This window comes from Camelus ferus, chromosome 9 (genome assembly GCF_009834535.1).
Source record: "Camelus ferus isolate YT-003-E chromosome 9, BCGSAC_Cfer_1.0, whole genome shotgun sequence".
Taxonomy (NCBI): domain Eukaryota; kingdom Metazoa; phylum Chordata; class Mammalia; order Artiodactyla; family Camelidae; genus Camelus; species Camelus ferus.
The window spans coordinates 51,108,180-51,135,399 of NC_045704.1; the positions used below are offsets into that span (position 1 = coordinate 51,108,180).

General features: G+C 40.2%; 1 protein-coding gene across 19 annotated transcripts in view; it reads right to left on the reverse strand.

Annotated features, from left to right (window-relative positions):
• The window catches only part of LOC116665817, a 417,325-nt gene that overhangs the window by 384,675 nt on the left and 5,430 nt on the right, over positions 1-27,220 (reverse strand). For 7 of the 19 annotated variants that reach the window (XR_004322526.1, XR_004322521.1, XR_004322523.1 and 4 more), the window contains one exon: positions 23,533-24,596. The exons of the other annotated variants lie outside the window; for them this stretch is intronic. Coding sequence is in view for 1 of the 7 variants with exons in the window: in XM_032486813.1 (XP_032342704.1) it covers positions 24,489-24,596 (108 nt within the window). In the remaining 6 variants the exon portion in view is untranslated. Of the gene's footprint in view, positions 1-23,532; positions 24,597-27,220 lie in introns of those variants that run through there. 19 annotated transcript variants of the gene reach the window in all.

The window sequence follows — 27,220 nt, forward strand, 5'->3', positions numbered from 1 at the left end:
GATTGACAACTAAGAGGCCAGAGTCAACCTAGGGAAAAAATGGGTCTTCTTAAGAAATTATACCACAATGATTAATGTGATATGAAAATAATTAACTAGAATTCTGTCCCCAGACCATACATAAAAATTAACTTTAAAATGGATCATCGACCTAAGTGTAAAAATTTATACCCACAACTCCTAGAGGAAAACAACATTTTTGCAACCTTGGCACAGGCAAAGAACTCCTATACTGAACCAAAAAAGGCACAAAGTGTCTTAAAAATAACTTTTATTTAATTAAAAGAAAATACTTCAATTATTCAAATGACACTGTGAGAAAAATAAAAACAAGCTGGGCTAAAAGAAAATAGTGAATATGCAATAAAGTTGAAAAATAAAACAATTAACTGATTAGTTTTTGTCTTGAAATACAGTAGTGTAGCTCTGTTTGCCTAGAAATGGTATTCCAAGAGTCTCACAAAGCATAAAAGGGATGGAATGTGTCCGGAGGAGCTCTGATTTTTCTATCTCCCTGGATAGGTAGAGTGTGAGTATCTCTGTGTGTGTGTGTGTGTGTGTGTGTGTGTGTGTGTGTGTGCGCGCGCACGCGCGCACACACACACTCGCCCCTACCATAGTCAAAATGATGCCCCTCCAAAGATAACTACATCCTTAGCCTTGGGACCTGTAGGTGTTATATTATTTAACAAGAGAGGATTAGTGTTGCAGGTGGAATTAAGTTTGCTAATCAAATGACAAAAATAAAGAGGTTGTCCTGGCTCATCAGAGTGGAGCTGATGGCATCACAAAGGTCCTTTAAATGTGGAAGGAGACAGGACAGTCAGTGTCATGTATTGTGATGTGAGAAAAACCTGATTAGCCATTGCTGGCTTTGAAGATGGGATGGCACCACAAGCCAGAGAATGGGGGCAGCCTCTAGGCTGATGGAAAAAGAAAAAAAGAAAAAGAAAAAAAATCTCTACAAGAGTATTAACACATCTAGAACATATATAATTATGTTTTAAAGTCTCTATAATTTGGTATTGATGAAAGAATGGACACACATAAATCGAACAGAATAGAAAATCACAATATAGTCTTGAATACTTAGGGAAATTTAGTATATGATAAAGGTGACATCTCAATTAAGTATGGAGAAACTTATCAGGTTAGTTGGATGGCTCTCCATAAGGACAAAGATGAAATGTATCATACTAAGAGAAATTCCAAATGGGTTAAAGATCTAACTATAAAAAGTGGGGGAATGATATAGCTCACTGGTAGAGTACCTGCTTAGCATGCACAAGGTCCTGGATTCAATCCCCAGTACCTCCGTTAAGAAATAAATAAATATATCAAATTACACCACCCCCCAATAAAATTTTTTAAAAATATTACTAAATAAAAATAAAATTTTTTAAAGGAGAGAGAATAGAAGATTCCACTTATGTGCCTCCAGCCAAGTCTCAAAACAACAAAATGTGCAGCCCCACTGCACCCACACCTGGGATCCTCCACCGAACCTGCTGAGCGGGGTGGATTCTTACCCCTTATAACCAAACATTGAAACACCAAAGCAAAGCACCCTGCATTCGTAACAGACTCGCCAATGTCTAAGTCATAATCCAGTAGTGTAACGGTGCACAAGAGCAGGCCTGCCCCAGCAAGGTCCCTCAGAATGTGACTGTGTTTAGAGATAGGGTCTTTAAAGAGAATTTATGTAAAATAGGCTCATATGGGTGGGCTCTAATCCAATATGACTGGTATCCTTATAAGAGGAGATCAGGACACAGACTCACTTAGAGAGAAAACCATGTGAAGATACAATGGGAAGAAGGCCATCCATCAGCTAGGGAGATACTCTTGGAAGAAAACAACCCTGCTAATAACACTTTGATCTCGGACCTCTAGCCTCCAGGACCATGAGGAAGTAAATTTCTACTGTTCAAGCCACCCAATCTGTGGTACTTTGTTATGGTGGTCCTAGAACTAAGGTTCTTTTGTTTTATTTTTTATACAATTTAAATTTGAATTAGGATGTTGAGGATTAGTCACATTGTGAGGCACTGGAGGTTAGGACTTCAACATGTGAATTTTAGGCGGACAAAATTCAGCCCATTAATACCAACCAGGGATGGGTGGAGTTGGTGGCTCTTTGAATAACCATGCAGAGAAGGATTCCAAATGACAAGAGCATCCAAAAATCAGATCACACCAGCCTGGTTGATATGGCTGAAGGATGAAAAGGAAATGCAGATGAGAGAAAAACGATTCCAAGTGACTAGTACACCCAGTAACCATACTGTGCCTCCCGGATGGCTACACCCCAGGGTGAAGGGAGACGCAGGTGAGTATTTATGCTTCATGGTGCCGGGCGTTCTACAGAAGCTGCGGCACACCTCAGCTCAGACTGACAGAGGTAAGTCACGGCAGACACAGGGCTTCAGCATTTGGTCCACAAGATCATGGGAACTAGAGCCCATCTTCCTCAGGTTCCCAGATGTTAAAGGAGGTAGATGGTCCTCCAAAGCCAGCCCAGGTTCTGTCTAAGGTGGATGGGGGAGCAGGACTAGAAAAACTTCGTTCTGTAATTCATATTCTATGTTCCCCAGGGCCCACCATGGATTCCCCACTCCTGCTGGCCTTTCCCTTGCTCCTGGTTCTGTCAACACCTTGCGAAGCTTGTGGCTGTAAAATTCAGCACCCTCAGACATTTTACTGCATGTCAGAAGTCGGTGAGTCTAGGGAGACACCAGAGAAGGATCCACCAAGGAGGGATTCTCACCGCGGGGTGTAGAAGTGCAGAGGTCCGGGAGCACCGGTGATCTGAACGATGTCTCCAGGAGGGCTTAGGACGAGGGAGGCTTAAATCAGTGAGTCTATGGGCCCTGACACATTTCTTTCTCCTCCCAGTCATAATAGCTGATATTCTGGGATATGGAAATGACACCAAGTTAAAACGAGGTTTGAAAATCAACATCACTGAGGTAAAACCCAAGACCTCCTTTCTCCAGCCCCCTTCCCCTCAAAATCAGCAAGCGCTCCAGTCTGCTCTTGCAGAGCGAATTGGATGTTTTCTAGATCCCAGCAACCTCTATGAAAAACCAAGATCCTGCTCTTTCTATCCCTCCATCACAGAAATTGAAGTTTCCCAAGAGGGGCCCCAAAATCAATCAAATATACACACCCAAGAATTGGGATAGCTGTGGTTATGAGGTGAGGACTTCTCAACAGTCACAATTACTCATTGCAGGTGAGTACCCCTGTCCACACACAGCCCACAACCTTGCTACCCACTCCACTTCTGCAACTCCAGCACCGTTGAGGAACAAAGGCCCCTTCTCTGTGATCTGACAGATTCTTCCCAGGGAAATGCTGGACCGTCATTCATGGCTGACTCTGTACCTGCCTCAGGGTTCCCAGACCCTCTGGGGCCAGCTCCCTAGGGGCCAGAGCATGTCCTTTCCCTGGGGACACCCACACATGCTGTGTTGACACTCAGGCCATGCTCTCTGATCACTGCAGGCTATCTGAGGAGAGGGACACTGCACTTCACAAGATGCCACCTATACTTCTGGTACAAGCTCACCACGGAGCAGAGGTTAGGTTTCAGGAAACTGTACAGAAAAGGATGCCAATGTCGAGTGAGTGGCCTCCCGGCATTTTTGCCTCTGCAGCCCGGCCACTGGTGTCTGTCCCATGTCCTTGTTCTCTCCCTCTGTGGATGTCCCTGCTCCCTCACCTTTTTCCTATGTCCTGGCCTCCTCCCCCAGGTTCCCTCCTGTTCCCTGCCCCCCTCACTCTTCCCTTTAGCCTCTGCCTGTACTCAGACCCCTGTGGCCCCATCTTTGTAGGACGGGGATGTGAACAGGAGTGGGGAGGGGGTGGTGACCAGCCCTGGATCTCCCTCCACCTCTAGGTCCAGCCCTGCCTCCTCTGCTGGCGCGCCTGCCCTCAAGCTGAGCTCACAGAGTGTGTGTGGAAGCAGAGAGACTGTGACTACCAAATTTGGGGAGGAAACGAGTCCTTGTACTCCATGTGTGTGCCCTCCCTGGCTGGTCGCTGTGAATGGACCAATATCCAAGTTTATCAAGCCCAAACCCAGCCTCCAACTTCTCCAGAAACAACTCCTCTGATCCTAGACATTGCAGGATAGGGTTGTTTTTGCACCTGGCTTATCTTAACAGAACTGAGTTAGCTTTGCATGAAATCCCCGAGATGTACACTTAAGTTTGGTTTACTTTCAGCAAATAGTGTATGCATCAATAAAATTTACAAAAATAAATCCCAAGCTGAGAATCCCCACCCAGGTAACAAATTCCTTTTATCTTCTCAATTGTTCAGTCATCTTTTATCTTATTCATCCAGCAACAGCATGCCTGACTCATCCTTCTCATTCTGGAGTCCCTGACCTTTCCTCTTCCTACCAAAAGCAAGAGCCCTGGGCTGACATAAAGGGATAAATCCAGAGAGACTGGAGTCAGACTCCACCTGACATGCCCTGACCCTTTCCTACATATATGCAGAACCAAGACTCACTGGGCAAGGAGGAGAGAACATCCCTTATTCCCACTGACTCAAGACTCCTTTGCAAATATAAAAATCATTCTTTGTCAGATTGACATCCTAAGAATAAAATACGAAACTCTTAAAATTTTATAAGAATACAAAAGGGAATATTTTTAGGACTTCAAAATATAAAAGGTACACAATATGAAGGAAAATATGAATAAAATTGACTGCTTTAAAATAAAACATCTTTCCAAAAATAAAGCACCATAAATACTACAAAAACATAAGATGCAGACAGAGATTGGAATTGTAGAGGACTTACAGCATTGTAGTAAAAATGAAGTCTCAACAATGAATGTTTGAAGGAATCAATTGAAGTTTCCTTTTGAACACAATTTATACCTTGAAATTTTTCCAGAGTCCTTCTGAAAACAGTGTCTTCTCTCTTTATTCATTTTATTTAATTAATTTCTTTTTTTAATTTTGGAAGAAGTTTGGATTTACAAAAAAACAGTGCCAAACTGATCACAGAGAGTCCCTATGTTCCCTTGACCTGGTTTGCTCCAATGATGACATCTTATGTAATGACAGTATATTCGTCAGAACCAAGGAACTAACGTGAGTACGACACTATGAACTAAATGACAGCCCGCTGAGATTTCAACACCTCTTCCTTTCTCCCATGCCAGACTCCAATCCTGGATAGTGCAGAAATTGGTCACCCTGCCTCCTCAAGTCTTCTCTGGTCTGCGACAACTTCTGAGTTTAACTTTGTTTTTAAGGATGTGGCAATTTTTCTGGTCAGGTATTTCACAGGCTATTCCTCATTTGGGTTTGCCTCCTGTGCTTTCATGGTTAGACTGGGGCTATGAATTTTGGGGAAGAAGACCACAAAGAGGAGACATTTTTCTCATTGCCCCGTATCACAAGTACACAGCACTGACACTACATCACTCGTGGTGTGAACACTGATCACTTATTTCACGTAGTGTCTGCCAGGTTCCTCCCCTGTAAAGCCACGATTTTTCCTTTTCTATACTCCATTGACCACGTGCCCTCAGCTGTTTTTTCTTCCCCTGTTTAGGTCAACAATGGAAGTTATTAACCCATATCTGGACACTGGGTTGTTTATTGGTACTGTCATTACTTCCAAGCCCTCTCAGTAGTCAGAGCTAGGAAATAAATGTACACATACTAATCCATGTGCTAATAGTTACAGCTATAACAGATATAACTATTTCTATACCTCACTCCAGATATAGTAAAATAAACATGAGTTCACACTATCTCCAACTATACAGTAATACAGGGTTCATCCTAGCCCTCAACCCTTTATTATTTATACCTTTTTTTCTCTGCCAATAAGGAAACTGACACTCTTTTTTTTTTTTTTTTATGAGAGGGAGGTAATTAGGTTTATTCATTTATTTCTGTCTGGAGGACATACTGAGGATTGAACCCAGGACCTCTTGCGTGCTGAGCATGCGCTCTACCATTTGAGCTATACCCTCCCCCCGACTCCCATTTTATAGTCTATTTACTATTTGTTCAACCCTAGTATACATATAAAGTAGTTTCAGAATTGTCAACATACATAACTGTGAATATGATTTTATCAAGTAGAGGTTTATAGTTCTAACATTAAATCCACTGGGATTTATGGTCCCTACCCTAGGGCTTCAAATGTTCCCGAAGCACCTGTGTCCCTTCTGGGAGAGAAAGCCCAGCAGGGAAGATGGTCCTCCTGGCCCAGACTCAGAAATCTGAGTGCACTTAAGTGCAGTGTCAGGAATAAAGGCACTGCCTGATAGTTGTACTTCTACAATCCCCACCTAACTTATTCGGACCCTCCACCTCCCAATTTCAACCTCTCAATAAGCAGGTCCTTACATTTAAAACTCTCAGAATGAGAGAGAGCTCCTGGCAAAGAATTAAGAATCTGAGCAGGCACGGTTGTGGTTAACAGGCACAGCAGAGGCTGCAAAATCCATGGACCAATTGTCTGTGACCTCACCCTTCCTGGAGTTCAACCCCAATAGAACACCTAGGGTAACGATGACATGCCTGGCACAGACCTGGGGATCCAAATGGGCACAGAGAGGTTTTCTGTGGCTACAAGGCCACACACACACACGCAGAGTTACAAAAATGTTTATAAATATGTATGTATGCATAGATAGCATGTATTTCCTAGCTTAGTCAGGGGAGTGCCTAAATGAAATGAAATTTATCAGTAGCACAGGCAACAGATAGGGCACAAAGAGCAAAAATTATAAAAGACATACTGATAAATTGTGCCTCGTTAAAATGTCAGACTCCCGCTCGTCAAAAACTACAATTCCAAAAATAAAAAAAAACCCCCAAGTCTCAGAAACAGGAGTTATATGCAAAACACATATATCTGACAAACATCCTATACCCAGAATATATTAAAGAAAAAAACCCAAAAACCTCTTTCTACTCAGTAATAAAGGAGAAAAGAACAATAGAAATGGGAAAGTATTTGAATAGATATTTTATAAGACATGATACATGAATGGCCAACAGTCCCTAACAATACTTATTGGAAAAATGTAAGTAAAATTTCTGTAAGATACCACTTCAAATCCACTACAATGTCTAAAGACTGACAATACCAAGTGTTGGTGAGGATCTGAAGTACATGGAAGTCTTCCAAATTGCTCTTGGGACTATAAAATATTACAATTAATTTGAAAAGCGTTCAACAGTTTCTTATGAAGTTAATTATAAAATTATCATTTAATCAGTAAATTACAGCCTTAGAATTTAAACAAATAAGGAAAACGTGACAACAAAGATACTGGGAATGAGTGTATATAACAGCTTTACTCATGATGGTAAAAATCTTGAGAAAAGACAATTTGCCACCAGAAATTGAATGAATAAACAAATTTTGGTTTATTCATACAACATAATGGTAACTAGCAAGAAAGGGAATGAACTGTTAGTATAGGCAACAACATGGATAAATCTTAAAAATAGTGTGCTGAGAGGAAGAAATCATTTACTAAAGAGATTACACTATATTAACCTATTCATAGTAAATTCTAGGCCATGCAAAATGAATCAACATTTACAGAAATTAGGTCAGTGTTTGTCTGAGGCTGGCTTGGGTGAATGATTAACTCCAAAGGGATGTGAGGAAATTGGAGTATTTATGCTATTGCTCTATATCTTGATTAAGGTATAGTTACATAGCATATTGATTCATAAAAATTCTTCAGACTATGTGACTGAAATGTGTATGTTGCACTGTGTCCATTTCTTTTATAAATTTGATTAAATTGGTAACCATCACTTTATTACTTCTTGTGATTCCATGGGTTGGCTGGGGAGATTTCCCCTCCACGTGATGCTGTCTGGGGTGGCAACCAACTACCGATGAAAATGGGCTGGAACGTCCATTAACACACTGCCCATGAGTTCATATATTGTTAAGGGCTGAATGGTGTCCCCGCCAAATTCAAATGTTGAAGTCCTAACTCTCCGTATCTCAGAATGTGTATTTAGGGAGAAGGTCTTTTTAGAGGGAATGAAGGTAAAATGAGGTCATTAGAGTGGGCCCTAATCCAATATGACTAGTATCCTTACCAAAAAAGGATGTTAGGACACAGATATGCACAGAGGGAAGGTCGTGTGAAGACTGAAGAAGACAGCCATCTACAAGCCAAGGAGACAGGCCTTCAGAAGAAACCAAGCCTGTCAACAGCTCAATCTTGAACTTTTCGCCTCCATAATTGTGAGAAAATTAATTTCTGTAGTTTAAGCTACCCAGTCTGGGGTCCTTTGTTATGGTAGTTCTAGCAAACTAATACATATATCTTTTGACTTTGGGTCTCTTCTCTTCCCCCAGAAACAATGTGACCAGGAGCCCTTTCTTATATTCTCTACATGGGGAGAATTTTTCTCTCACCTCTTTCCTTCAAAATCACTCCTAAGTTGGCATATTACATAGCAGTCATGCATTTTCAGCTTGTTTCAACATACCAAGCCAACCCTCTATTAACCAGTCAGGATCCTTCTTTGTCCATCAGGTTGTCAAAAGTTGTGAGTGAAGACAAAGGCCTCAGTGCAATTCTACTGGATGATGGGGGCTCTGGGCTACCTGCTTTTCTGGCTTTTTTTGCCCTCTGTATCTGTTCAGGCTCAGTCCTGGGTGTAGCACTTCCATCACTTGATACATTTTTGCTGGGATGGCTTGAATTTATGGCTTAGAGATCTGACCAAACCCTTTTCCGGCGAGACAGCGCTTGGATCTTTCTGTACCACGGTGCAGCAGCCTCCTGTGAACTATATTTCTAAGGGTCATACTGAGAATTTAAATGCTAGTATACTGGGGACCTCATTCTACCTTTAGGATGTTAATCATGGCACTGATTTCTGCCATTATATCTAAATTATGATATTGTTTTATTACCTTGGCCAAGGGGTCAACTTCAGAATCTTCTACTTGGTCTTACTCATTAAGACAGTTCTTATATCAGAGGTGAAAAGCCCAATGTAGTGCTTATGCCAACCACCATCTATATCTATCCCAGTTGTAAGTTTGGAGAAAAAGATCCAAATCACTGACTGTCTGTAGACCTAGGAGACATTGTGTGGTCTGTTTTAAGGCCAGGATTCCATTAAATTACCTGGATCCGGTATGATCCCAATCAAACAAGGATCCCTAAAGACACTTGGGTGCTCCACATACCAAAGTCAACTCTGAATTGTGTCCTACAGTCTCTAAAACGCTTATTCATTTTCCTTGCCCCAGTGTATAGTTACCGAAAAAGCATTAAGTCCTACTGAGGAAGCACTGGTGAAGTCATTACCATATAAATTTACCCTGGTATTGTGGGGTCCTCTCATCTGTGGACCAATCCTCTTCAGCATTCAATTCCCGGTACAGATACTGGCTTAGGTCTGGAGTAGCCTCTGCATGATCTTTAGGAAAAGGGAAAAGACTATCCCTTAACAAGGAAGAGTGGACCAATTCTGTGGGAACATAAGGTCTCTGGGAATCTGACTTTTGAGTGCATTAACCCATATATTTCATCCCAAGGGTCTGTGGCCCTGGGCAGTAGATTGTGGAGACGCGAGGTTCATGCTGGCCTGAGTCCAGGACATTCAAAGATTCATTCATGTGTTTCAGCTTATTGCTGTTCATGCCATTGTACTTGTCCTTGATCTCATACCCCCTTTCACTTTCAGCTCTTTTCCTACATGAACAGCAATCAGAGGGTGAAGGCAGTCCCTGGGAAAACTCAGAAACTGGATGTATAAGTACTGGGGGGCACACTTTTTAAAATTAATTTTTAAAATGTGTACAGCATAGTGTATCTTATGCCATTTTTTCCCTACAATTTCAAGTGTGGAAATGTTCTCAGTAGGTAATGTTTGATATATATACAAGAGGAGGTTTATTGGTGGAATAAACAAATAATATCTTTTTCTGCTCAGAGCATAAGTTAATTACCCAAGGCTTCAATTAACTAATGGCTTCAATTTATCCCAGAATACCTATTACTATGGGCCTGACGTGAAGATTATGTGACATGCTAACAAAGTTGAAATGTACCCTTATCTCAGCTGACAATGGTATGGACAATGGCTTTCAGGAACATTTGAATGAGTTTTAACCATTTCACAATACTCTAAGCCTTCTCTTTCTTCCCAATAGTGGAGGCTCTATTTTCCTCTTTTCTCTTTAGTGCTTTTCCTTCCCTACCTTTAGTCTGATCAAAGGTGGCTCTTAAATACTTTATGGCCAACACTCAAGACTGTATTTTTGGGGAGGACGGAGAAGGCTTTCCTTGTATATTTCATGGTCAATATTGAAGACTGTACTTTTTGTGGGCAGGGAGGAGGGTCGTGGCAAGGAGAAAGTTGCCCTCACTAACCAATAACCTTAGTTGCTTCCTACTGCACTAAAGGTGAAGATAAAGATTCTTAATTTAACTCTTCTAAATTTATCAATCAAAAAACTCTATGAAACAAGAAAAATCTCAAATAAACAACCTAATCTACCACCTAAAAGAACTAGAAAAAGAATAACAAACAGAATCCAAAGTTAGCAGAAGGAAATAATGAAGAAGAGACAGGAAATAAATAAAGATCAAAAAAAAAAAAAAAAAAAAAAAGGAAAGATCAGTATAACCAAGAACCAGTTTTTTGAAAGAATAAATAAAATTGACAAACCTCTAGCCAGGCCCACCAAAAAGAAAAGAGAGAGGACTCAAATAAACAAAAGGAATGAAAAAAGGAGAAATAACAATTGATACCTCAGAAATACAAAAAAATAAGAAAATACCATGAATAGTTATATGGCAACAAATTGCACAACCTAAAATGGACAAATTTCTAGAAACATACAGCCTGCCAAAATTGAATGAAGAAGAAACAGATAGAATGACATTCTCCAGGGACATCCTATTGCTGCAAATGGCATGAAGTAAGCCAGAAAGAGAAAGAAAAATACCATATGATATCACTCATATGTGGAATCTAAAAAAAAAAGATAAATGAACTTACATATAAAAAGAAACAGACTCACAGACATAGAATACAGACTTGTGGTTGCCAGGGGGGAGAGGGGTGGGAAGGGATAGACTGGGAGTTCGAGATTTGCAGATACTGACAGGCATATATAACATAGATAAACAAGTTTATGCTGTACAGCACAGGGAAATATCATGTATGACTGAAAAATTGTGCTGTACACCAGAGATTGACACAACATTGTAAACTGACTATAACTCAAAAAAAAAAAAACCCAAAAAAAGAAAAAGAAAGAAAGAAAGAAACAGATAATTTGAACAAATCTATCACTAGAAGTGAAATACAATCTGCAATTTTAAAAACTCCCTGCAAACAAAAGTCCAGGCCTGGATGGCTTCACTGGGGAATTCTACCAAACATACAAAGAAGAATTTATACCTATCCTTCTCAAATTATTTCAAAATATTGAATAGTAGGGAACATTCCCAAAGTCATTTTATGAAGCCACTATCACCCTGATACCAAAATCACACAAAGACACTACCAAAAGAGAAAATTATAGGCCAATATGTTTGATGAATATAGATGCAAAAATTCTCAACAAAATATTAGCAAACCAAATCCAACAATACATAAAGGATCATACACCATGATCAAGTTGGATTAATTCCAAGGTCACAAGGATGGTTCAACATTACACTAACAAAAGAAAAGACAAAAACCAGACTATCTCAATAGATTCAGAAAAAGCATTTGATAAAATTCAACATCTATTCATGATAAAAACTGTCACCAACTGGGTATAGAGGGAACATATCACAACATAATAGAAGCCATTTATAACAAACCCAACATAATACTCAACAGTGAAAAGGTGAAAGCCTCCCCACTAAGTTCTGGAACAAGACAAGGACGCCCAGTCTCACCATTTCTATTCAACATAGCATTGGAAGACCTAACTACAGCAATGAGACAAGAAAAAGAAATAAAAGGTATCCAAATTGGAAGGAATAAGGTAAAATTGTCATCATATGCAGACGACATGATATTATATATAGAAAACCCTAAAGACTTCATACAAAAACTATGAGAAATAATAAATTAATTCAGCAAGGTAGCAGGATACAAGATTAACATACAGAAATCTGCTGCATTTCTTTACAACAGCAATGAAATATCAGAAAGAGAAAATGAAAAATAGTCCTGATTAAAATCATGTCAAAAAAAATAAACTACAATGAGGTATCACTTCACACCAGTCAGAATGGCCGTCATTCAAAAATCCACAAATGACAAATGCTGGAGAGGCTGTGGAGAAAAGGGAATCCACCTACACTGCTGGTGGGAATGCATGTTGGTGCAGCCACTGTGGAAAACAGTATGGAGATTTCTCAAAAGACTAGGAATAGACTTACCAGAGAACCCAGAAATCCCACTCCTGGGCATATATCCAGAAAGAACCCTACTTCAAAAAGACACCTACACCCCAGTATTCATAGCAGCATTATTTACAATAGCCAAGACATGGAAACAGACTAAATGTCCATCAACAGATGACTGGATAAAGAAGAAGTGGTATATTTATACAATTGAATACTATTCAGCCATAAAAATGACAGCATAACACCATTTGCAGCAACATGGATATTCCCTGGAGAAGGTCACTCTAAGTGAAATAAGCCAGAAAGAGAAAGAAAAATACCATATGTGGAATCTAAAAAAAAAGAACACAAATACAAAACAGAAACAGACTCATAGACATAGAATACAAACTTGTGGTTGCCAAGGGGGAGGTGGGTGGCAAGGGACAGTTCAAAATTTGTAGATACTGACAGGCATATGCAGAATAGATAAACAAGATTATACTGTATAGCACAGGGAAATATATATAAGATCTTGCGGTATCTCACAGTGAAAAAAAAATGTGACAATGAATATATGTATGTTCATGTATAACTGAAAAATTGTGCTCTACACTGGAATTTGACACAACATTGTAAAATGACTATAACTCAATAAAAAAAAGTTTAAAAAAATAATTAATTAAATAACATACCTAGGAATAAACTTAACCAAGGAGGTGAAAGACCTATATGCTGAAAACTGTAAAACACTGATAAAGGAAACTGAAGATGATTCAAAGAAATGGAAAGATAGCCCATGCTCTTGGACTGGAAGAATCAATTTTGTGAAAATGGCCATACTACCCAAAGCAATCCCTATGAAAATACTCATGACATTTTTCACAGAACTAGAACAAATAATCCTAAAATTTATGTGGAACCACAAAAGACCCAGAATTGCCAGAGCAATCCTGAGGAAAAAGAACAAAGGTGGAGACATAACTCTCCCAGACTTTAGATAATACTACAAAGCTACAGTAATCAAAACAGTATGTTATTGGAACAAAAACAGACATATGGATCATATAGAACAGAAGAGACAGCCTAGAAATAAACCCACAGACCTACGATCTATCAGTCTATGACAAAGGAAGCAAGAATACACAATGTAGAAAAGAAAATCTCTTCAGCAAATGGTGTTGGAAAAGCTGGCCAGCCTCATGTAAATCAATGAAACCAGAATATTTCCTCACACCATACATAAAAATAACCTCAAAATAAGTTAAATATCCAAATATAAGACAGAACACCATAAAACTCCTAGAAGAGAACATAGGCAAAACATCTTCAGGCATAAATTGTAGCAATATTTTCTTAGATCAGTCTCCCAAGGCAAAAGAAATAAAAGCAAAAATAAACACATGGGACCTAATCAAACTTAAAAGTTTTTGCAATGCAAAGGAAACCATCAACAAAACAAAAAGACAACCTACAGAATGGGGAAAAGTATTTGCAAACAATGCAACCAACAAGGGGTTAATTTCCAAAATAGACAAACAGCTCATACAACTCAACATCAAAAAAACAAACAACCCAATCAAAAACTGGGTAGAAGACCTAAATAGACATTTTTCCAATGAAGACATACAGATAGCCAACATGCACAAAAGATGTTCAACATCATTGGTTATTAGAGAAATGCAAATCAAAGCCATGATGAGGTATCACCCTAGTCAATATGGCTATCACAAAAAGTTTACAAATATTAAATGCTGGAGAGGGTGTGGAGAAAAGATAACCCTCTTATACTGTTGGTGGGAATGTAAATTGGTGCTGCCACTATGAAGAACAGTATGGAGGCTCTTTAAAAACTAAAAATAGAGCTACCATATGATCCAGCAATCCCACTCCTGGGCACATATCTGGAAAAGATGAAAACTCTAATTCAAAAAAGTTACATGCACCCCATGTTCATAGCAGCACTATTTACAATAGCCAAGACATGGAAACAATCCAAGTGCCTATTGACAGATGAATGGATAAAGAAGATGTGGTATAAATATACAATGGAATATTACTCAGCCATAAAAAAGAGTGAAATACTGCCATTTGTAGGAACATGGATGAATCTACAGAATATCATACTAAGTAAAGTAAGTCAGACAGAGAAAGAGAAATATCATATGATATCACTTATATATGGAATCTAAAAAGTAATATAAATGAATCTATGCACAAAACAGAAATAGACTCACAGACACAGAAAACAAAACTTATAGTTACCACAGGGGAAAGGGAGGGGAGGGAGGGATAAAATAGGAATGTAGAATTAACAGATACATGTTTCTATACATAAAATAGATAAGCAACAAGGATTTAATGTATAATACAGGGTACTATAGTCATTATCTTATAATAACCTATAATGGAAAATAACCTAAATATATATATATATATATATATATATAACTGAATCACTTTGCTGCACACCTTAAACTAACACAATATTGTAAATCAAGTATACTTCAATTTTTTAAAAAGTTAAATATTTTTAAAACTCCATGGAGAAATGTGTGTGTTTCCTAAGGACACAGCTCTATCAAATTTGATGACTCATAGTATTCCTCTTACTAGAAGCCAGATCAAGAAAGAATACACAAAACATTTACGGGTTAATAGATTTGAGGAGGTTGGGATGGAATCTGTGAGGGTCTAATTTATTTCAGAAGGACATTTCACAGAGTTTAGACAGGTGCTTGATTTGGTAAACTTTACTCCCTGAATACAGGGCAGGAGAAGTCTTGCCTGTGTGACTGTATGAGCGTGAGTAAGCAGTGACCACTATCCCTATGGAAATCTCTCTGGAGATGCAGACTGCAGAGCAAAGATTAGCACATCTTAATTCTGTGCCCTGTCCCATGCAGATGATAGAAAAAAGGTGGAGCAGAAAATGAAGGATTGGCAGAGAGTCCTGGGAGCAGAGGGAAGGAGCACAGAGCAGGGAGAAAGAACAAAAAGACAGGAGGTGAAGCAAACAGTAGCAAGTAGAAGGAAGTGGCAATGATAGAGAAAAGGGAAAATAGGAACTCATCAAGCAGAACAGAAGGGCAAAAACAGATTAAAAACAGGGAACGGGGAAAGGCGCAGAGGATATAGAGAAGGAGAGGGGGAAAGGAAGAGGGAGAGGGAGCTGGCACAAAGAGAGTAAGCAACAGGTCCCAGGATGAAAGAACAGTAGGTCACTCATGGTAGAATGACCTGTCCCACAGATATCAAGAAGGCATCTTCATTGTACTCTTTTCCATATTTCATGCTAGATCTATTCAGTTTTGCTTTACTGTTACTTAAAACTGCCCGTGACAACCGAAGTCAAACTTGGGAGCTCAGCACACTATGTCCACTCTGTGGTTTAAGTGAATCTAGCTCTAATGGCCTCAGGACACCCTGGGCAGGGAAGCAAATCAGCCATGGATGGGCAGTCCCTGAAGCACAATGCTCGAAGTCCCTAAAGAGAGACAAGGACTGTATTTCTGGTCTGTTGACCAAAATTGAGGGTTCCATGCCACAGTCAGAGAAGCCAAAGGGCTAGAGGTGAATGAGCTCACCCTAGATGAGGTATTTGGGGTAAATATATCCACTCATGAATGTAACCATAGTATTTTTCCCCATCACTTGCATAGATAAACTCAAATTTCTCCTCAGGAAATTTGATCATCTGTGGAGGAAAGGGGAAAAATGATACAGCACTCAGGACTAGTTGTGGGGTAGGGGGACTGGGGTGTTGGTATTTAACCAGAACTGTCAGACCCCAGACACCTGCACGTTGTCTCAGTCAGAGAACGGAGACTCCTGTTCTCAAGAGGAGATACGTACGGGAGGAGTTGGTAGAGTCACCCTAGTAATGTGATCTCATAGGGCTGAGTTTTCTTGCTGACATGACCAGGTCCTGCAATAAAATATAACAATTGAGAGAGTGGAAAGAGCATGCAAGGGACCCCTCGTGTTTAGGTATTCAAGATTCCACTGAGGGGGAGAGCACAGCTCAGTGGTAGAGTGTCTGCCTAGCATGCACAAGGTCCTGGGTTTAGTCCCCAGTACCTCCATTAAAAAATAAAATAAATAAACCTAATTACCCCCAGTAAAGTTTTTAAAATAATAATAAATAAAATTTTTAAAAGGAGAGAGAGTAGGAAGATTCCACTTACGTGCCTCCAGCCAAGTCTCAAAATGACAAAAATGTGCAGCCCCATGGCACCCACACCTGGGATCCTTCACCCAACCACCTGAGCAGGGTGGATTCTCACCCTTTATAACCAAAGGTTAAAACACCAGAGCAAAACACCCTGCATTCATAATAGACTCCCCAATGTCTAAGTCATAATCCAGTAGTGTAACAGTGTGCAAGAGCAGAGCTGCCCTGGCATGGTGGTGACAGACAGGAAGAGCAGAGACCACCAGGAAGGTAGGAACCAGGTGGGAGCGTGGGGGACAAGGAAGGACTGAGGAAAAGAACTTGTTGCGGTTCTTCTGTCCTTGATGATACAATACTGACAGAATGTGGATAAATAATATTAGTGACTTATGGTAAGTGTTCCTTTAACCACTATGAGAAACATAGAGGTTAACTAAATGGAACGTGAACTCAAGATACTCCAATTAAAATCCAAGTTGCATGAACTCCTGGCTGAAGTAGCTCAGGGCAGGTCATTCAACAGCTTTTTGCCTCAGATCCCTCAACTATGAAATGTAAATGATCACAGAACTTCTTCATAGGATTACTGGAAAGGTTAAATATTTCATACATGGAATACACGTGAAGTATTACCTGAAACCTGTGCACACTCAATAAATTTGGATTTGTATTCCACACTCTATGGTCAGTAGTTATTATTACTACCACTGCTTATTATTATTACCACCACTAAATAAGGATCTGCCTGCTTTATGCCTCACAATACTCCTAAAAATACCCTCCCTAGTTTATAAGTATTAGTAATCATTCCTAGTTACAATATTAATTTCAATTATATTATTAATACAAAGGCAAAAAATAATATCAATGATGTATCATAACTATCCCAATTTTGTACAGATTAAGAGGCAACAACAGGATTCACCAGGATAGTACTGATCACGATTACAATGTTACATTAACGCAAATTAACAACGTACGGAAAGCATCCCCATTTCCTAAAGGTAAACCAATGTTCCCAAAGAGAGTACCAACGTTCTTATGACTATTTTCTTGGCCCTGGATACGAAGGTCCCAGGATATGAAAGAACTCTGTCGGATGTCAAAAATTGCTCAGAGATTAGTCCCCACAATCATTACTCCCCATTGTCTTTCAAAGTTGGCCATGAATTTTCCTGGACATAGCCATGTCCCTACACCCTCACCCCATACCGGCCACTGACCACAGTGAGGCCATGACCTAGCCTCTCCTTCTCCTTGAGAATACCCAGGTCTAGACAAGCATGTAGCCAGACTTTACTGGCAGATCAGGGGCCTTTAGCCTGCCTCTAATATTCAACATATTCCAACAAACAACATACAATCTTTTTTAGCCTCCAAGCCCTGACTTTAACCACACATCCTGCCTTTTGCCTCAGGAGGAGGTCACAAATAGGTCAAAGATCAGTTGCTTGTTCCCAAACCCTATTCAAGGGGCTCCTAGTGCCACCAATGAACTCATCCAACACCCGGAATAAGCACTAACCACCATAGCAAGTGTTAGGAAATGGGCCAGTGAGTAGGGGAGCTGTTTTCTAGGCACGGGACTGCGATGCAACACAACATGTCTCTGACAAAACTCAGTCTGTCCCAGGGGTGCTGAGGCTGGGCTGCTGCACAAAGCCCTTGAGTATCAAGCCAGATCACCAGAGATACACCTCAGGTTGGAAGATTTGAGTGATGTTCTGCCTGTGCAGGAGGGAGAAGATAGACCTGAGTTGGTCCCTGGCAGCAGCAGAGATGTGTGATTTAACCACTCCACTGCACTAAAATGATGAGTGTCATGTAACTGGGGCTGGTGGGACAGTCCCGGTTTAAAATATTCTGCTAATATCAAGCCAGATATTGTCACAATGCTTCCTTAAGAATTCATTTATGGTCACACTTATTCAAGATTACACAGCTAAAACTCTTTTCCAGATCTAGGAAAGAGAAGATATCAACCCATGTGTCACAGGGTCAAGAGAACAATAACGTTACATCTGAATTCATACCATTCCAGCAATGCTAACATCAAGCACCATAATTTTAACTGCATGTAGTATGAATACATAAAAAGAAATAGTACTGAACATTTTTCTAATTGTAGGACTGTGAGAAAGCTACTTGAATTCTCTGGGCATCAGTGTACTTCTTAGTAAAAAATGTTAAATAGCCATCACTTCGTAGGGTTACTGTGAAAATTAAATGTGCCGGTTTGCAGTGCTTAGCGCAGTGCTTAGCATATCGTAAGTGCTAAATTAATATCAGCTCTTGTTATTATTACTAAATGTATAGGGCTGCCTCTACCACCTTAATTTCAAAAGCATATGAACTCTCTCCTTGTCTAAAAATATTCACACATTCTCGGCATTACAGATTCATCCCTTTGGATTGCCAAATCTCTATGGTAATGCAGAAAACTCTAATAGGAAACATGAAATACCACATTCAAGCCTCTCTTATAAAATAGCTTTCAAATATTATTTCCTCCTAATGGGTTTTAATGAAGAGAAAGGTGAGATTAACCACAAGACTCTTCAGACAGACACAGAATTAGATGAGTGACACGGGAGTGGGGTAGGCTGTGTTATAAGTGGTGGGCTGAGAAGAAACGTCTTGATGAGAAATTTGCTGATACAACAACGATCTATAATCTCAGTATTCACCAGGCAGATGAGCTGGTTTTCTCAGAAAAACTCTAGAACGTCAAAGCTCCATCATCTTTGGAGCAGGTGTCTACGTATCAAAATCATACATTTCTCTGCCATCTACTGGTCATTTTTGAGAAGGCCAGCAGTCTTTATAGGAGCAAGATGGTGGAGTCTTTGATGCTTCTCTTCTTTCTTGGCCTACGTGGGCCTTGCCCACAAACCTCAGTGGAACTGTGGGGTGTAGACTGGATTTGTGGAGTAAGTGACCAGGCTTTGGGGTGGATGATGGTGGTGTATGGAGACACTGATGGGTATATGTGGGGTCAGTGATGAGTGTCTGTAGGCATCTGTGGACCAGTGAGTAGGGCTGACAGCTGAGTGAGTGAAAGGTTGTAGAGTTCGAAATGGGGTTTCTCTGGAGTTAGTGATGGAGTCTCTAGAAGTAATATCTAGAACTGGAGATTGAAGTATCTGAAATGTGGAATCTATTTTGTCTATGGTACACATCTGTAGGAAAAGTGATGTTGAGACAAAGGTGCCCATGATGTGGAGTCTGGAGGCTCAAATAATGTTGAGACAGAGGTGCCTGTGATATGGAGTTAATGTTACTGAAGTGGAGTTCCTACGGTAGTGATGGGAGTCTGCTGACGTATCAGCTGTGAGTATAGTGATGGGGTCCTAGGGCCAGTAATGGGAGGTTGTAGGGTCAATGTATGGGTGATAGAAGGTCTTTACTGTCAGAATTGGGATCTGTAGGATCAGTAGTTCTGGGTTTGGAGTAGTGAGTATGGGTCTGTGGGCTTACAAAATGGGCCATATATTTTCAGTAAAAGGTTGTCTATGGACTTTTATATTTCTGTCTAGACCAGTCATTAGATGTAGGCTGCCTGTAGGAAGCAGGCATATATCTGATTGATGCAATTCCTACCAAATGGAGGCAATTCCCTGAGATTGACTCTGGTGTAAGATGTCAGCACCCATCTTTCCCAAATGCTTCAGCCCTGAAAGAGGGCTTGGCTATGCTCCACACCATAAGCTAAAACAGATACTAATAATTGTGGAAAACCCAGAAGAATAATTGAAAAGTCACTGCAAACAACCATAGTATTTTTTAAAACAGAAAATTATACAATCAACAGATAAGAATTAATACACTTCCTGCATACCTCCATAAACGAGTAGAAGATATAATGGAGGAAAATACTCCATGTACAACATACATACATACATATATGCATAACTGGGCATAAATGTAACCAAAATGAACAAGAACAAGGACACAAAGGACCTAATTAATATTTGTGATTATACAAAATATGTATAATCTGAACTTAACCACTGGAAATATCAGACAAACCAAAATGGAGGAAGTTTTTACACAACAAGCAGGCTGAACTGTCCAAAAAAGTGACAGTAATGAAGTAAAAAGAAGAACTGAGGAACTATTTCATAGCAAAGAAATCAAACGAAGTATGAGAACTAAATGTAATGGGTAATTATTGAGTGGATCCTCAGCTTTTCAAAAAAAATCCACCCATAAAGTCATTACTGAAATGATTTTTAAAAGTTTAAAAATTGATTGTATATTGGTAAGCTTATTGAATCAGTATGTAATTTCTTGTCTGTGTATGAAAATATCCCAGGTCTTAGGAGAGGCATGTATTCAGGGGTGAAATATCTCGATGTCTTCAATTTACCTTCAAAATGGATTAACACTAAAATGTGCATATAATTTTCAAAAATAAAAACATCAACAAGAAGGTCGAAAACATACGAGTATGACTATAAACATTGTTCTCAAAAGATACAGAAATAAACTTGAATGAACAGAAAGGTATATTGTGTCTGAGGTTCTCTAAAATTAGATTCTAAGATAAAGATTCCAACTATCATTATTTAGGAAGAGTATGCTCTTGATAAAACCAACAAGAGAGGTGAAGAAGCAAGATAGGGAGGGAACAAAACTGGGGGCCAACTTGGGCCAAAGTACCATTGGCGGGAGACTTCAGACTTTGCCTCTGGGGATGCTAGTATGTAACCTTTGTCCAGAGTTATTTATTTTTTAAGATAAAAATTATATTAATTTAAGATGTACAACATGATGATTTGATATATATACATACAGTAAGATGATTACTACAATCAAGCTAATTAACATGTCATCTCCGCACCCAGGTACCATTTTGTTTTGTGATGAGAGCACCTGAAATTGACTCTCTTAGCAAATTCCCAGTGTTTGATACAGCCACATGTCGATGAGTCTAGGGGAACACCAGACAAGTCCTCACCAAGGAGGAAGGACTTCAGAAAATGCAGAGGTAAAGGAGCTCTGGTGATCTGAAGTGTCTGGGGGATGTTGGGTAGCAGGAGTCTTAAATCCATGAATTCCATGTGCCCCCTGATCACTGGGGAGTAGAAAACAACACCAAGAATAAATGAGGTTTCAAAATCAACATCACTGAGGTGAATCCAATACCTTCTCCTGCTCTTTTTACACCCTTCTGAAAAAAAAAAGTTTCCCCAAACTTCTGGGGGAGTTTGGAGTTTGATGGTCTCTGGTGTCTAACAACTTGTATAGTGGAAACCTAAGATCCTAACCCCCCTTTTCCTCTGTCACAGATACCTAAGGCTCCCATGGGACTATAGGCATCCAATATTGCCTACTCACCCTTCAGTTAGTGGTTATGACTAGAGGACTTCTGATTCAACACAATTACTTACTGCAGGTGAGTACCCCTGTCCACACACAGCCCGCACCCTTGCTACCCACTCCACTTCTGCAACTCTAGCACCGTTGAGGAACAAAGGCCCCTTCTCTGTGATCTGACAGATTCTTCCCAGGGAAATGCTGGACCGTCATTCATGGCTGACTCTGTACCTGCCTCAGGGTTCCCAGACCCTCTGGGGCCCGTTCTCTAGGGGCCAAAGCGTGTCCTTCCCTGGGGACACCCACACATGCTGTGTTGACACTCAGGCCACGCTCTCTGATCACTGCAGGCTATCTGAGGAGAGGGACACTGCCCTTCACAAGATGCCACCTATATTTCTGGTATAAGCTCACCACGGAGCAGAGGTTAGGTTTCAGGAAACTGTACAGAAAAGGATGCCAATGTCGAGTGAGTGGCCTCCCGGCATTTTTGCCTCTGCAGCCTGGCCACTGGTGTTTGTCCCATGTCCTTGTTCTCTCCCTCTGTGGATGTCCCTGCTCCCTCACCTTCTTCCTATGCCCTGGCCTCCTCCCCCAGGTTCCCTCCTGTTCCCTGGCCCCCTCACTCTTCCCTCTAGCCTCTGCCTGTACTCAGACCCCTGTGGCCCCATCTTTGTAGGACGGAGCTGTGAACAGGAGTGGGGAGGGGGTGGTGACCAGCCCTGGATCTCCCTCCACCTCTAGGTCCAGCCCTGCCTCCTCTGCTGGTGTGCCTGCCCTCAAGCTGAGCTCACAGAGTGTGTCTGGAAGCAGAGAGACTGTGACTACCGTATATGAGAAGGAAACCAGCCCTGCCTGCCCAGTGTGTGCCCTCCATGTCTGGTCACTGTGAATGAGCCCAAGTTGATATGGAGGCCAATCCCATCCCTCCAAAGATTAGTCCTCATGTGCATCTGCCCACTTACAGCCTGAATCCCAACAATTCCTCAGCACATTTGATAACTTTTCTGGACACAACTCTAGCATCCCACCCAAGACCTGACCAGCCCATCCAACTGTAAATCCAATGAGCTTCTTCCATCCAGACCACTAACAACCACTCAGAGTGCAGAAACTCCTCCAGCCCACTTAAACTACTTGAAGCAGTCCAAGCACCACTTCAACCTGTCCTTGCATTTGTAGAGTTACAATGTTTGATTCCTTGATGTAGGAAATGGTGACAAGCTGGGGTGATTTTGTGAAAGTTCACTGGCTTGTACCCTTAAGTTTTGTTCATTTTCTCCAAGAAGCATATGCATTAATAAAATTTATGACAAACTCTACTCTGATTTGAAAAAGATCTCCTTGATCCTCTAAATTCTTCATCTACTTTTCATCTTTTGTTCATCCAATAACTTCCTGCTTGACCCTAGCCCTTCTCATTCCAAAATTTCTGTCATATTCCCACTCTACCAAAAGCGAAACAAAGCCTAGAAAAAGAAACAGATCCAGAGAGATCCTGGGTCAAACTTCACCTGAAGCTTCCCTAGTAGATTGACTAAACCAAGAGTCATTGGACAAGAGAAGGGTGGATATTCTAGCTCCCACAGCATAAAACTTATAAACTTTTATAATAACACCAAGGAGAATATCTTTAGGACTTCCAGACACAAAAGGCACAAAATAGGCAGGAAACTGTTAACAAGTTTGACTACTTTTAAGTAAACCATATTTCCAAAAATAAAGCACCACAAACACTATGAAAACACAGTAAGATGCAAACAGAGGTTAGAATTATAGGAGATGCACAGCATAAATGGGTCTGAACAGTTCCTTTTTGGGGGGATTGATTAAATTTCTCCTTTTAACACAATTTAACAACTTCAAACTTTTCTAGAGTCGTTCAAAGACAGTACATTCTCTATTTTTTTGGTCTATTCAATTTTAGATTTTATAATAAATTTAAATTAGCAGAAGAGGTTCTAGGATGGCACATAGAATTGTTTACAACCTTCACCTAGTTTGCCCTAATGAGAACCTCTTACATAACCAGGGTACATTTGTCAAAACAGAAAAATTAACATGGGGGGGAGGGTATAGCTCAAGTGGTAGAGCGCAGGCTTAGCATGCACAAGGTCCTGGGTTCAGTCCCCAGTACCTCCTCCAAAGAGAAATAAATAAACCTAACTACCTCCCCCTCATAAAAAGTGAACAAAAGCAAAATGAAGCAGAAAAATTAACATGGGCACAATATTTTTAACTAAATGACGAACCCTATTCTGCTTTTACCATTTTCCCCACTAATGTCCTTTTTCTGTGCCAGAATCTAATCCAGAACATTACAGCATTTAGTCACCATGTTTTCATAGTCTCCTATGATCTGCGATAGTTTCTTAGTCCTTCTTTGTACAACTTAGAACATGTAAAGAGTATTGACCACATATTTCATATAATAACCCTCAATTTTTGTCTCCTGTGTTCTCATTATTAGAATGGGCTTGTGTTTTTTATGGAAAAAAAAACACACACACAAAGAGTAAGTACTCTTCTCATGAAGGGGTACGTTAGATGCCCATGATACCTCTGGTGATTTTAATTTTTTTTTTTAACATTTTTATTGACTTATAATCATTTTACAATAGTGATGTTAATCTTGATCACTGGTGAAGGTGGTTTCTACCAGGTCTCCCCACTGTAAAGCCACTTTTTCTTTTCCCTCTCCACACTCCATCACTGGGAAGTAAGTCACAAGTCCAGCCCACAATCTAGGGGAGGGAAAGTAATTGGAATCAATTCAAATTGTTCTGTAAGGAAGATCAACCCCCTTTCTCTTCCACCTATGTATGCATTCAGTTATTCATCTGTATTATTATGGATTCATCGATATTTATTTTGTTCATTGGGTTATAATATTACACCAATATTACATGTATATTGTTGCTTAAATTGTTCCAGCTTTGTTTATCAGGAGCAATCTAAGATTGCCTTCTGTACCCATTTGCAAAGCCCCCATTTTTTGAAATCAGAGAATGGTATTTAAAAACCAGTATCTGGAGGAGTATTGTCAGCAAATGGCAGCTCTAAGCTCTTGTCACCCCACAGACATATCAAAAAACAGAAAATACCAGAACCAATTTTATCAGAACTATGCAAAACAATCAATGACTTATAGCAAACAAGCAAACGCTGAATCAGGGAAATTCTGTGATTTCAAAATTGCAGAAAAGCTTTGTGCTTATTTTTTTTGCCCTTGTTCCACCCTCCTCCCTAGCTGCAGAGTAGTCTTAAAACAGGTGCAACCTGCCTTCCCTGAGAGGCACGCTGCTCCCTGAATCAGCAAGGAACAGAGCAGATCTTTTTTTTTCCAAATTATTGTGTATTTGTTCCGATCTGTCTAGGGGCTATCTGTAAAACTAATGCAAGTTCTTCATCTCTGTTTCATCTAACCTGGAAGTCAGCACAGGAGAACAGAGCGGGAAAGTGACAGGCACTCCTCAAAAACACTACAAGGTCTACAAACAACCCTCAGATGCCTGGGGCAAAAATACTACCTTTAAAACATTCAATAGATTGTTTAAGGCCTGTAAGCAAAACTGCAGAGCAAAATCTGCAGTTTCTTTAGGAAATCAGGCATTCAAAAGCACTCACACATACAGCCAAGGGAAAAGGTTCTGCACAGGTCTAGGACATGACACATGCTCAGAGAAGACCTGAGAGGATCCGGAGTTCTCACCTGGAATGATCTCTAGGCTCAGTGCAAGCATAGTTTGTATGGACCTGGTCAACTCAGAGTCTGCTGTATTTGGGCCAAAATTATATTAATTACCTGGACTGCATATGATCCCAAACAAACAGGGACACAAGATGACACTTGGTTCTCCAGACAGCAGCATGAGCTCAGACCTCCGCCTAACAGTGATTGAATTGCCTGCTTTACTCTTTGTCCCAGTGACAATTATCAAGAAGTCTGTAGTCCCATTGAAGGACTGGGAAAATGTTTACTATATAAACATAGCATGGTGTTATAGGGTCTTCCCTCCTGTGGACCAATCCTCTCCAGCATTCAGTGGGTTCCCAGTAAATACACTGGCTCAGGACTGGGGAAGGGTTCAGTTTGACAGCTTCCCTCAGCCTCTCATACATCTTTTACTTCGTTGGATTTTACACTTTGAGGACAACATGTTGGCTGCCCATCTATTCTGCTTGAGTGGTACCCCTTTCTATTACTTATCTCAGTTACTTCCAGCCATTCAGGCCCCTTTGGCTTCCATTCCCAATTTGCAGCTCATGAAGATAATTGTGCCAGCAGGCTTTTGACGGTTAAGTCCTTCCACCTAGTATCTCTATTCTTGGTTACCTACCATTTCTAATGCTATTAGTGATCTCAGTTCTGAGCTTCAAAAGGAACCTGCAGAGAACTTTCTATAATTCTGATGCCCATCTCCCAGTGCATTACTTACTGATGCTATAAATGGTTCTCTCATGGGTCCTCCTGAGGAACTGAGTTGTCTGATGGGTTTTCTGGTCTTACATAGTTTACCCACTCTAACATGCCTACTTCTGCAGGTCTGTGTTACCTCCATCTACTGTCTGCTGTAGCAATTCTGGCTTTTCTCCAACAAGTACATCAAGTTATTCCACATTCCTAGGACCCATCCTAGAAACAGATTCACATCATCTAAAAGAGTTCCTGCCTTGATGCTAAACCTTGTATCATTGCGCCCCCAACTAAATGAAATCTTCAAATACCACATGGCCAGCAATCTCAGATTCTGGTCCCATGTCCACTCTCTGGCTCTTGCCAGTACATGACATCTCAGTACTGCCACTATAATGAGATATTGTCCCTATTTTACTAGCAGGCTCAACATGTACCTAACTGGGATATATTATGAACTTTTTTTGGTTTTTGACTTAGCGGGAAGCCCTTGGAAGACTCTGGGTTAGGAAAATATTTGGTACAGTGTGGCAAAGACTGAAGCACCAGGGAGAAATGGACTGAAGCAGGGAAATGCAAAACGATCCTGGGGCATCATCGTGTGCCACAAATCAAGGATATACAATTCTTCCAGTGTTATTGAGGTATAATTGGTAAAATGTGTGTGTATTTAAGGTGTTTAACATAATGGTTTTGCATATATATATAGAAATGATTACTATATATTCTTGCTAAAATTTGCACTAATTACTTTGTGGTTTTGATGCTTCTGTATATACTATTGATTTTTTTAAATTTCATTACTTTTTAATTTTAGACATTTTATTAAGTATGCAGTGGTTTAAATTTGTATTTCTCCAATGACTAATTAGCTAAGCACCATTTATATGCTTATTTACCATACGTATAACTTCTTTGGTGAAGTAGTTGTTCAATTTTTTTTGCAAACTT